The sequence below is a fragment of the Protobothrops mucrosquamatus genome, unplaced genomic scaffold (genome assembly GCF_001527695.2).
Source record: "Protobothrops mucrosquamatus isolate PMUCROS unplaced genomic scaffold, P.Mucros_1.0 scaffold4348, whole genome shotgun sequence".
NCBI lineage: Eukaryota > Metazoa > Chordata > Lepidosauria > Squamata > Viperidae > Protobothrops > Protobothrops mucrosquamatus.
In genome coordinates this window covers 26,033-38,867 of record NW_015390262.1, presented here as the reverse complement: position 1 = coordinate 38,867, position 12,835 = coordinate 26,033, and the positions used below count along the sequence as shown (strand labels likewise).

Sequence of the window (12,835 nt, the reverse complement as noted above, 5' to 3'; positions counted from 1 at the left end):
CCCCCCCGGTCTTCTTTGTGATCTGATTCTCAAATATTGGGAGAATTGCCATCATGTCACCCGTCCCGAAAGGTGCCTTTTTCAAAAGGCGACTGGACTTCTTTTCTTTTTACTTGAAGACCTTTCGCTACTCATCCAAGAAGCTTCTTCAGTTCGGGCTGAACGGTGGAGAACTGAGGATGCTTCCTGGAGGAGTAGCGAAACGTCTTCAAGTAGAAACAGAGGAAGTCCAGTCGCCTTTTGAAAAAGGCAGCTTCGGGACAACCCTGACCTGGATGACTGAGAATATATGTCACCCCAGATCCTTCTTTCCAGCAGACTAGACTGACTCATCCTGGGCTAATCTCGGCTCCTTCTGAATGCCGGCTTCTTTGCCCTGACTAGACCAGGGGTAGGCAACCTGGGCTCTTTTATGACTCGTGGACTTCAACTCCCACAATTCCTGAGCCAGCGTGGGGGAACTATGGCCCCTTCATGACTCGTGGACTACAACTCCCAGAATTCCTGAGCCAGCATGGGGTAACTAAGGCCCCTTCATGACTCGTGGACTTCAACTCCCAGAATTCCTCAGCCAGCATGGGGAACTATGGCCCCCTCATGACTCGTGGACTTCAACTCCCAGAATTCCTCAGCCAGCCTGGCTCAGCTTGGAAACCTCTCCCTTTCCCCTCAGCATGGCTGGCTCAGGAATTCTGGGAATTGAAGTCCACGAGTCATAAAAGAGCCAAGGTTGCCTACCCCTGGAATAAACCAACCTTATCCTGGGGTAATCTCGGCTCCTTCTGAATGCCGGCTTCCTTGCCCCGACTACCAGACCAACCTCATCCTGGGCTAATCTCAGTTCTATTTGAATGCCGGCTTCCTTTCCCTGACTAGACCAACCTCATCCTGGGCTAATCTCAGTTCTATCTGAATGCCGGCTTCCTTGCCCCGACTAGACCAATCTCATCCTGGGCTAATCTCAGCTCATTCTGAATGCCGGCTTCCTTTCCTCGACTACTAGACCAACCTCATCCTGGGCTAATCTCAGCTCCTTCTGAATGCCGGCTTCCTTCTCCTGACTAGACCAACCTCATCCTGGGCTAATCTCAGCTCCTTCTGAATGCCGGCCTCCTTCTCCTGACTAGACCAACCTCATCCTGGGCTAATCTCAGCTCCTTCTGAATGCCGGCTTCCTTCTCCTGACTAGACCAACCTCATCCTGGGCTAATCTCAGCTCCTTCTGAATGCCGGCTTCCTTNATTATTATTATTATTATTATTATTATTATTATTATTATTATTATTATTATTATTATTATTATTATTATTATTATTATTATTATTATTATTATTATTATTATTATGTGCTGATGGGGAACGGTGCCTCCAGGAAAAGCCTCAGGCTGGTTTCGTAGCGTGGTCCAAGCCTCCAGAATTCTGGGCCGGGCAACTCCAGCCCCTTTTTCCAATACGGTGGACTTCAAACCCCAGAATTCCTCAGCCAGCTGTGCTCAGAACCTATGGCTGCCCAACCTCTTCTGAAGAACCCCCAGTGATGGAGCACCCACCCACTTCTGGAGGCAGGTTGTTCCACTGATGAATTGTCAGGAAATTCCTCCTTAGTTCCAGGTTGCTTCTCTCCTTGATGAGTTTCCATCCGTTGCTTCTTGTCCTGCCTTTGGGGGCTTTGGAGAATAGGTGGACCCCTTCTTTTTAGTGGCAGCCCCTCAATTATTGGAAGACTGCTATCCTGTCATCCCCTAGTCCTTCTTTTCCCTTAGATTAGACATACCTATTGGGCGAGACCTGGCTTGGAGGCAGTGACTGTGAGAGGGACCTTGGAGTCCTGGTGGACGATCACTTGACCTTGAGCCAGCTGTGTGCAGCAGCAGCCAAAAAAGCTAACACAATCCTGGGTTGTATAAACAGAGGCATAGAATCAAGACCACGTGAGGTATTAGTACCGCTTTATAAAGCCCTAGTGAGGCCACACCTGGAATACCGCAGCCAATTTTGGTCACCACATCACAAAAAAGATGTGGAGAGTTTGGAAAAAAATCAGAGAAGAGCAACTAAGATGATCCAAGGCCTGGAGACCAAAACATAGGAAGAACGGCTGCGGGACTTGGGCTTGGCTAGTCTAAAGAAAAGAAGAAATGGAGACATGATAGCAATGTTCCAGTATTTGAGGGGCTGCCACAAAGAAGAGGGAGTCAAGCTATTCTCCAAAGCACCTGAAGGCAGGACAAGAAACAATGATTGGAAACTAATCAAGGAGAAAAGCAACCTGGAATTAAGGAGAAACTTCCTGACAGTGAGGACAATCAACCAGTGGAACAGCTTGCCACCAGAATTGTGGGTGCCCCTACACTGGAGGTTTTTAAAAAGAGACTGGACAATCACCTGTCTGAGATGGTATAGGTCCTCCTGCTTGAGCAGGAGGCTGGACTAGAAGACCTCCAAGGTCCCTTCCAGCTTCTATTCTATTCTATTTTATTCTATTCCATTCCATTCCGTTCCGTTCCATTCTATTCTATTCTATTCTATTCTATTCTATTCTATTCTATTCTATTCTATTCTATTCTATTCTATTCTATTCTGTTCGCAAAAGGAGAACTCCAGAGGAGAACTTAGTGGGACCAGAGGCCGCCCAAGGAATTAACTCAACCAACAACCATCGGAAAAGCTCCAGGGAAGGCCCGGTGCCAGCCTGGAATTCGAACCCAGGGCCTCGTCCCCAAGAGGCGAGCTTCTGCTTTGCCTAGATGACCTAATAAATAATCTCTCCTCTGGCTGACGCTCAGCGTGTGTGGCTGCTGCCGGTTTTCCATCTGGATTCCTCCCCTCCCACTCCTTTGTAGTGGTCGAGATGGGGGCAGGTGACGTCAAAGATTCCTTGACTTGCAAGGGCCTTGACAAGCACAATTATTTTGAAGAAAAGAAAAAAAGAGAGAGAGAGAGATAGAGAGAGAGAGGGAGAGAAAAAAAAATTGGCACAAAACGCCGTGTGGATCCCGCCGGTGAACCGTGACGGCTGCCGCTGAAACGGCTGTTATGATTAAGTCAAAGAGAAGGTTAGAAGAGGAATCAAATCTTTCCCCCTAGGGGAAACCCCCAAGTTCACCCCGTGGAAAAAAAGTTAGGATTTAAGGATCTGAAGTCTATTCCGAGCCAAACCCCTTCCCCCCCTTCCCCCTCGTCCTCCATCGGCCTTTTCTTCCAAACGTTGGATTGGAGTTCCAATCGTCCCCGGCCAACACGGAGCTGGCCAAAGCCCATCGTCCTCCCACGCATCCAGAGGGTGTCGATTCGGACAGAGTCAATCTGAAATTAATTTCTTTGCACACACACACACACACACCCCTCCCCGGTCTTCCTCCGGCCAATTTAGGGGGAACCGAACTTAACCAAAACTAAATCAAACCGAAAAAAGATGTCAAGAGCATCAAAGCCGCTTGGAGAGAAACCCTGCTGGCTCACAACAAGCCCCCTCCCCACTCCGTGCTCCCCCCCTCCCCGGTACCGTCCAGTATTTTTAGCTTGCGGCCCACCACCCCCCTCCTCTCCTCCTCCCCCCCCCAGGCCACAAAAAGTGGGAAACCTGCCTTGGAAAACGCACTCCAGCCAAGACGTTAAGGACTTTGGAAGGGAAAGCCGGTGCCAAGCTTTGATGGGATTGATTGGGCTGCACCCACTTTGCACCCAGCTCCCTTTTGCGCCAGCGTGCACTGTGTGGGGGGGATGTAACACATACACACACACACACACACACACACACAAACCCTATGTCCCTGAGTTCTCCCGCGCGAGGAGGATGCTCGGAGTTGGAAGGCTTTTAGGAAAGAGAGGCTTATATTTCTGTCAAAGGTGGAAAGGTTCCTCCAGGCTGCCCGCGCCAAGGTTACCGGGACAGAGAGCGCCTGGGCTTTTGGGAAGCGGGTTCTTGACTGAAGGGGTCAGATGGAAAACAGGGCCGGAGAGGCATGGTTTTAATTTAAAAAGCGAAGGAGTCAGCAGCAGCACGGAGGCAAATTGACATCCAGAGCTGCCTTGTCAGGGAGCAGACCCCGGACCTGGATCTCGACATTCCCAACCTCTGAAGATCCTTGCTTGTCTTCTGCTCAGGCACCAGGCCAGCCTGGACCCACCGAGGAAGCGTTTGCCCTGTGATTGTTGGCTGGCTTGCTATATAGATGCCTGTGTTGACTTATTAGATTGATCCCGGCTTTTATTCTTTTTATAAGTAACTCAAGGGGGTGACCGTAGGTATTGCTGCGTCTTCCTCCTCCTCTTGTTCCTCAGAACGACAACCCTGTGAGGTGGGTTGGGCTGAGGGAGAGGGACTGGCCCAAAGTCACCCAGCTGGCTTTCCTGCCTAAGGCGGGACTAGAACTCACCGTCTCCTGGTGATTGCCCAAAGTCACCCAGCTGGCTTTCCTGCTTAAAACGGGACTAGAACTCACCGACTCGTAGTTTCTAAGCCCGCACCTGTACCAAACTGGCTCTCGCAGAAGTCACCCACCTGGCTTTTTTGCCTAAGGCAGGACTAGAACTCACCGTCTCCTGGTAAGTGGCCCAAAGTCACGCAGCCAGCTTTCCTGCCTAAGGCGGGACTAGAACTCACCGTCTCCTGGTGATTGGCCCAAAGTCACCCACTTGGCTTTTCTGCCTAAGGCGGGATTAGAACTCACTGTCTCCTAGTTTCTAAGCCCGCACCTGTACCAAACTGGCTCTCGCAGAAGTCACCCACCTGGCTTTTTTGCCTAAGGCAGGACTAGAACTCCCAGTCTCCTGGTGATCGGCCCAAAGTCACCCAGTCAGCTTTCCTGCCTAAGGCAGGACTAGAACTCACCATCTCCTGGTGTTTGGTCCAAAATCACCCAGCCGGCTTTCCTGCTTAAAGCGCGACTAGAACTCACTGTCTCCTGGCGATTGGCCCAAAGTCACCCACTTGGCTTTCCTGCCTAAGGCGGGACTAGAACTCACCGTCTCCTAGTTTCTAAGCCCGCACCTGTACCAAACTGGCTCTCGCAGATTGATATCCTGCCTTTTTGCCCAGAGCTCAAGGCAGCGGGATATAACATTCGCGCCCTTCTCCGTTTTTTCCTACAACAAGCTGGTGGGATGGACTGGCTGTAGGGGGGAAGGCAGCTGGCCCTCAGTGGGTTTGGAGAGCTGACATTCCTGTTTGGCAATGTTTCGTAACGTGGATAAAATGGAGGCTGGCTGAGGAATTCTGGGAGTTGAAGTGCACAAGTCATAAAAGGGCCACGTTTGAAGACCCCTGTCTTAAATCTAACAAACAAAATGGAGGCTGGCTGAGGAATTCTGGGAGTTGAAGTCCACAAGTCATCAAAGGGCCAAGTTTGAAGACCCCTGGGCTAGGTGGACAGCAGCTGGAGCAAGACACAGGAGCTCACCCCGTTGCGTAGCGCTTGGGTCTCAAACCCAGGCTGTCAGCTTTGCAGCGAACAAACTCAGTGTCTCACTGAGCCATCGTACCCCTTGTGTTAGACTATGGGAGCCAAAAACCAACTAACACATACTATTAGAAAACTTTCGTGAACCACAGCTGGCTACTTCAGAGATTGCTATGGCTCATGAATTGCTGGGCTTTTTTTTGTTTTGTTTATTTAACTGGTAGGGTTGTCCATCTCCAACGCTTAACCAGGCAGCTAAAAAAAAATTAAAAACACAAATGAAAACAGCAGGCTAAATTTGTAAAGTCAAGTGCTTGGCACGCGCTGAAAGTCAACTTTCTCGACTTTTTACGCTGGAAGAAGCCTTAAAATAATTGTCAGCTGTCGGTGAGCCCGTGCATAAAAATTGCAAAAACCCCCCCCAAAAACAGTTTCATAATACGATTTGTTTTTACCCCACACCGTTCATTTTTCACGACGTTTGTAACAGCAGCCAAGCAGCAGGCCGGAGCTGGGTCACAGTGCATAAAAATTCCCACTGCTGCGAATTCTCGTGCTGCGTGGCGTGCCGAGTTCAAAAAGCGATGTTTATTTTTATTTTATTTTATTTTTTTACAATTGTGATCTCTTGCAGAACCCTGGGCTTCTGTGAAACCCTAGTTGAGAAAGGCTGCTGTAGAGCTGGGGTCCCCAATCTTTGCAGCTAGGGGGGGGGGAGAGAAATTGGGCCGCACGAGTGCCAGGCCAGCGTGCACAGCTGAACTCACACGAGGAGTGGGCCGGCATGCACGCACTTGCACACGCAGCTCGACTGCAAGTGTGTGCATGTATGTGCGTGCTGGCCCGCCGCATAGGAATCGAGTTCTATTCTATTCTATTCTATTCTATTCTATTCTATTCTATTCTATTCTATTCTATATTCTATTCTATTCACGAAACATTTTTAGACAAAAGCCAAGTAAGTCCAGTTGCCTTTCCCAAAAAGCACCTTTGGAATAACGCGTAGGAATCGGCACAATACCTCCTGTTGAAAAGATATTTTAAGGGTGGGCTGGATTAGAATGGAATGGAATAGAATAGAAATACAGACTAGACTAGACTAGACTAGACTAGACTAGACTAGAATAGAATAGTAGAATAGAATAGAATAGAACAGAATTACAAAATAGAATAGAATTACAGAATATAAGAGTAGAATAGAAATACAGAAGAATAGAATAGAATAGAATAGAATAGAATAGAATAGAATAGAATAGAATAGAAGCTGGAAGGGACCTTGAAGGTCTTCTAGTCCAGCCCCCTGCTCAGGCAGGAGATCCTATCCCCAGTAGTGGGATTCAGCCAGTTCGCACCACTTCGGCAGAACCGGTAGCTAATTTTTTATTGCCCAGGCCCAGAATGGACTTCCAGAAGTGGCATCCACGCAGAGAACCGGTTGTTCACATATTTGAATCCCACCACCGCCTATACCATTTCAGACAAATGGTTGTCCAATCTCGTCTTAAAAACTTCCTGGCACTAAGGTGGCCTTGGATTTCCTGCCTAAAGCAGGACTAGAACTCACCATCTCCTGGTGACTGGCCCAAAGTCACCCAGCTGGATTTCGTACCTAAGGAGGGAGTAGAACTCACCGTCTCCTGGTGATTGGCCCAAAGTCACCCAGCTGGCTTTCGTGCCTAAGGCAGGACTAGAACTCACCATCTCCTGGTGACTGGCCCAAAATCAGCCACTCAGCTTTCATGCCTAAGGCAGGACTAGAACTCACCGTCTCCTGGTGTTTGGCCCAAAGTCACGCAGTCCGCTTCTATACCAAAGGTGGGACTAGAATTCATTGTTTCCTAGTGATTGGCCCAAAATCACCCAGCTGGCTTTCACGCCTAAGACAGGACTAGAACTCCCGTCTACCGGTGACTGGCCCAAATTCACTCAGCCAGCATTCCTAGCTAAAGCGGGACTAGAACTCACCGTCTCCTACTTCCGAGCCAGGTATATCTTAACCACTAGACCCAGGGTTAGGCAACTTTGGCTCTTTTGTGACTCGTGGACTTCAACTCCCAGAATTCCTGAGCCAGCAAGGCTCAGCTTGGAAACCTCTCCCTTTCCCCTCAGCATGGCTGGCTCAGGAATTCTGGGAGTTGAAGTCCACGAGTCATAAAGCGGCCTAGGCCTAGGCCAGAGGTAGGCAACTTTGGCTTTTTTATGACTGGTGGACTTCAACTCCCAGAATTCCTGAGCCAGCATGGAGGAACTATGGCCCCTTCATGACTCGTAGACTTCAACTCCCAGAATTCCTCAGCCAGCATGGGGAAACTATGGTCCCTTCATGACTTGCGGACTTCAACTCCCAGAATTCCTGAGCCAGCAAGGCTCAGCTTGAAAACCTCTCCCTTTCCCCTCAACATGGCTGGCTCAGGAATTCTGGGAGCTGAAGTCCACGAGTCATGAAGGGGCCATAGTTCCCCCATGCTGGCTCAGGAATTCTGGGAGTTGAAGTCCACGAGTCAGAAAAGACCCAAGGTTGCCAACCCCTGCACTAGACCAAACGGTCTCTCTGTTATTTATTTACCGTACTTATTATTTACGTTGTGGAAATTTTAGCATTTTCTCTCTGGCCGAAACCTGACGAGCGCCCTGTGTTAGTGATCCCAGGGTTTGCATGTCTGTACGTGTGTGTTGTTGTTGTTGTTAACGTACAACAACGGCTGAATCCCATTTCGATCCGTCCCTTGCCTTTTGCTTCGAGCTTCCCAACGGCAGCCCAGACTTTTCATTGTCTGCCTTTCCGAAGCGACGTCCTGCCGAGTTGCTCAAGAATTGGCACAGCATCTAATGAGGCAACGCCGGGGGGGGGGGCTGCCTCAAATGCCAGCCGATGGCAAAGCCGCCGCTTAATCAAGCCGTTGCTCTTTAATAGCCGGTTAATTTCACTCTTGCACTTTTCTCCTGGCCTCAGAAGGAAGGATCTGTTTGCTAAGAATGCCAGCCCCTCTCTTTCTTTTTCTCTCTCTCTTTTTCTCTCTCTCTGTCGCGGTCCTTTGTCCGTAAAAGGTCAGCTCTCTCCCCTCCCTCCTCGGGCTCCCGGCAGGTGGGCTTCACGGGACCCCGGTTTCATTAACACCCTACAGACTCAATTAAACCCCCCCTCCCTCCCTCTTCTCCCAGGCAGACAATGCACCTCAGCTTTTTCTCAAGTTTCTCACCGAAAAGTGGACGCGGTATTCCAAGCGTGGTCTTCCCAAGGCATTACCGCTTTATAAGGCCTGGGTAAGGCCACCCGTGGACTAGTGCATCCAGTTTTGGGCCCCCGCTGTGTGAAAATGAGGTTTGAGGCTCCAGAAAAGAGGGCGGAGAAGAGCAAAGGAGAGGATTGGGGGGGCTGGAGGCTAAAACATAGGAAGAACAGATGAAGAATGGCCGTGGAGATTCTCCGTCATCCAGGTCATGGCGGCAATGGGACTTTCTTGTTTTTCCTTGAAGACGTCCCGTTTCTCATCCCAGAAGCTTACTCAGTTCGGTTACAGGAATTAGGGATGTCTAGTCTGCTGAAAACAAGAACTAGGGGGGACATGATAGCAGTGTTCCAATATCCCAGGGGCTGCCCCAAAGAAGAGGGAGTCAATCTATTCTGCAAAGCGCCTGAAGGCAGGACAAGAAGCAACGAATGGAAACTCATCAAGGAGCGAACCAACCTGGAACTAAGGAGGAATTTCCCGACAGTTAGAACAATTAACCAGTGGAACTCCTTGCCTCCAGAAGCAGTGAATGCTCCAACACTGGAAGTTTTTAAGAAGAAACTGGACAGCCACTTGTCTGAAATGGTATAGGGTTTCCTGCCTGAGCAGGGGGTTGGACTAGAAGACCTCCAAGGTCCCTTCTAACTCTGTTATTCTGTTAAGGACTAAGGGGGACATGATAGCAGCGTTCCAGTATCTGAGGGGCTGCCCCAAAGAAGAGGGAGTCAATCTATTCTCCAAAGCGCCTGAATGCAGGACAAGAAGCAACGGATGGAAACTCACCAAGGAGAGAAGCAACCTGGAACTAAGGAGAAACTTCCTGACAGTGAGAACAATTAACCAGTGGAACAACCTGCCTCCGGAAGCAGTGAATGCTCCAACACTGGAAGTTTTTAAGAAAGAAACTGGACAGCCATTTGTCTGAAATGGTGTAGGGTTTCCTGCTTGAGTAGGGGGTTGGACTAGATGACCTCTCAGGGTGCCTCCCAATTCTCTTATTCACAGCTTCCATATCATTGGAGTCCTTCCCTCTTTAGAGCAGCATTCCCAACCTCGTGCCACCCCCTTTCCTACATTGCTTTCTCCCTCCCTCAAACCCTCCACCTGGTGTCTACCATCCCTGATTGCAGCTGAACATCCTGGGATCCCATTGTTGAGCATGTTCCCCAGCTGGGCAAGGAGTGTGGAATGCAGCAAAGCATCATTTTACACACCAGGCTGCCAATGTACACACTTCTCCTTTTGACACGACAGTGGGGAAGAGTGCATCACCGCTCTTTATGCAGATGTGCGGTCTGGAATTGTCCAGGCTGATCCCTGCTCACCGGGCGGGTGGGGGGAAGGATTTTATTCAGCATGGAAAAAGATTTTTTTGCCTGGGGCTGTTTTATCTGGGCTTCCTCCCTCCTTCCCTCCCCCCCTTCCCCCCCCAAAAAAAATTCCCATGTGTCTTCTCATTTTCCCTGTTTCATTGTTGGGACGAATTCCCTGCAGCCATTGGGTGAATTCTCTCTGGTCTAGTGAAAAGAAGGACCTGTTGTAAAGCAGTTGAGTAAGGACTCATGTAGGCTGGGACAGAACAGGACCAGGGGTGACATTCCAGTATTGGAGGGGCTGCCCCAAAGAAGAGGGGGTTGTTCCACCTCTTCTCCAAAGCCCCTGAAGGCAGGAGAAGAAGCAACGGATGGAAACTAACCAAGGAGAGAAGCAACCTGGAACTAAGGAGGAATTTCCTGGCAGTGAGAACAGTTAATCTGTGGAACAACCTGCCACCGGAAGTTGTGGGTGCTCCATCACTGGAGGTTTTAAAGAAGAGACTGGACAGCCATTTGTCTGAAATGGGTATAGGGTTTCCTGCCTGAGCAGGATTAATTGTTCTAACTGTCAGGAAATTTCTCCTTGGTTCTAGGTTGTTTCTCTCCTTGATTAGTTTCCATCTGTTGCTTCTTGTTCTGCCTTCAGGCGCCTTGGAAAATAGGTTGATCCCCCTCTTCTCTGTGGCAGACCCTCAAATATATTGGGAAACTGCTATCATGTCTGCCCTAGTCCTTATTGTTAGACCAGATATACCCAGTTAGAACACAGGGAATAGAATAATGGGTTGGGAGGGACCTTGGAGGTCTTCTAGTCCAACCCCCGCTCAAGCAGGAGACCCTATACTATTTCAGACAAATGGCTGTCCAGACTCTTCTTAAAAGCCTGCAGTGATGGAGCCCCCACAACTTCTGGAGGGAAGCTGTTCCACCAATTAATTGTTCTAACTGTCAGGAAATTCCTCCTTAATTCCAGGTTGCTTCTCTCCTTGTTGAGTTTCCATCCGTTGCTTCTTGTCCTGCCTTCAGGCGCTTTGGAGAAGAGCTTGACTCCCTCTTCTCTGGGGCAGCCCCTGAGATACTGAAAGACTGCTATCATGTCCCCCCCTCGTCCTTCTTTTTCTCTAGCCTATCCATCTCCAATTCACTGGGTCTTCCCCCCCCCATAAAACTAGACAGTTTCTAACAATCAGAAAATGAAGGAAGCCTGTGATATACCCAGTTCCTGCAACCGTTCCTCATATGTTTTTATCTCTACTAAGCCTTTACTAGCCTTCTTTGCTAGATCTTCAGGGGTGAATCTTGCTTTCCATCTGCAGTTGTAAGGCAGGGAGAGCCCGGTTCATTCATCTAGGGCAGGGTGGATGTGTGGGTGGTGAGATTGCAGCGTGAGTTTGTGTCTCTCTCTGTGTGTATTTGTCTCTCTCTCTGTGTGTGTGTATGTGTGTGTGTCTCTCTCTCTATGTGTGTGTATGTTTGTGTGTGTGTGTCTGTAGGGGGAACCGGTCCTGACCTGTGCCATTTGAGAAGAACCACAAACACTTTCTCTTAACAAAAAAGAGTGGAAAAAAATAGCGTTTTCCCCTACAGGCCATGTGATTCCTTCTTGAGGTTTGGAAAGGGGGTTGATATTCCAGCCTTTGATGGTTGCGTGTCATTTTTGGGGGGAGGCTGGTTGCTCCCATCAGCTTTTCCCAGTTGCTGCTGCTTCTGCTGCTGTTGCCCTGGAGAATATTGCTTAAATGTGGTGTTTTTTTTTCCTCCCCCCCCCCCTCTCTTTTTTCCTTCCTTCCTTTCTCTTCCTCCTGCAGATGAAACTCTCATTTACTTTGGACAAGGAGACCGGGATGCCCCAAGGCTGCTACAGCTATCAGTACCGGGACAGCAACAAGTAAGAGAGGGGTTAACAGAGGGATAGCATCAAGATCACGTGACGTGTTAATACCACTTTACAAGGCCTTGGTCAGGCCACACTTGGAATACGGCATCCAGTTTTGGTCACTATGATGTAAAAAAGATGTTGAGACTCTAGAAAGAGTGCAGAGAAGAGCAACAAGGATGATTAGGGGACCGGGGGCTAAAACATATAAGGAACGGTTGCTGGAATTGGGCATGTCTAGTTTAACGAAGAGAAGGACGAGGGGGGACATGATAGCAGTCTTCCAGTATCTCAGGGGCTGCCCCAAAGAAGAGGGAGTCAAGCTATTTTCCAAAGCCCCTGAAGGCAGGACAAGAAGCAATGGATGGAAGCTGATCAAGGAGAGAAGCAACCTAGAACTAAGGAGAAACTTCCTGACGGTGAGAACAATTAACCAGTGGAACCACCTGCCTCCAGAAGCGGTGAAGGCTCCAACACTGGAAGTTTTTAAGAAGAGACTGGACAGCCATTTGTCTGAAATGGTATAGGGTTTCCTGCCTGAGCAGGGGGTTGGACTAGATGACCTCCTAGGTCCCTTCCAACTCTGTTAAAGGGCTGCATATTGTTCCTTTGCAAGTAACGCACTGTGCACCCCCTTCTTCCCACACCCTTGTGTGGAAGGAAATGGGTGTGATTGGAAGTCTCCGACCCCAAAGGCAAGTGGCACCTTTGCGTTTGTAACAAAAGTTAAGATCCCCTGAACAGGATGGTTTTCTTGCAGATGTTTCATTACCAGTGCACTGATAAAGTTACCTAACTGGGTCATGAAATGTCTGCAAAGAGACCCACCGAAGCTCAGAGAGCACCAAGGACTCCACACTTCAGCACAGGAAGTCCTCAACTTATGACTACAGGTAGTCTTCAGTTTGAGCCCAAAATTTCTGTTGCTCACCACCACCACTTCCTCCTCCTCCCAAACCTCCCTCCCTCCTAGCACTGATGAAGTTACCTAACTGGGTAATGAAATGTC

General features: G+C 49.2%; 1 protein-coding gene across 1 annotated transcript in view; it reads left to right on the top strand.

The window, feature by feature from the left end:
• LOC107298875 (DIS3-like exonuclease 2) overlaps positions 1–12,835 on the top strand; it is a gene marked incomplete at both ends in the record, with an annotated part of 70,358 nt that overhangs the window by 34,595 nt on the left and 22,928 nt on the right. Inside the window, one exon of the mRNA XM_015828237.1 lies at positions 11,759–11,838. Within this exon, the coding sequence (XP_015683723.1) occupies positions 11,759–11,838 (80 nt within the window). The remainder of the gene's footprint in view (positions 1–11,758; positions 11,839–12,835) is intronic.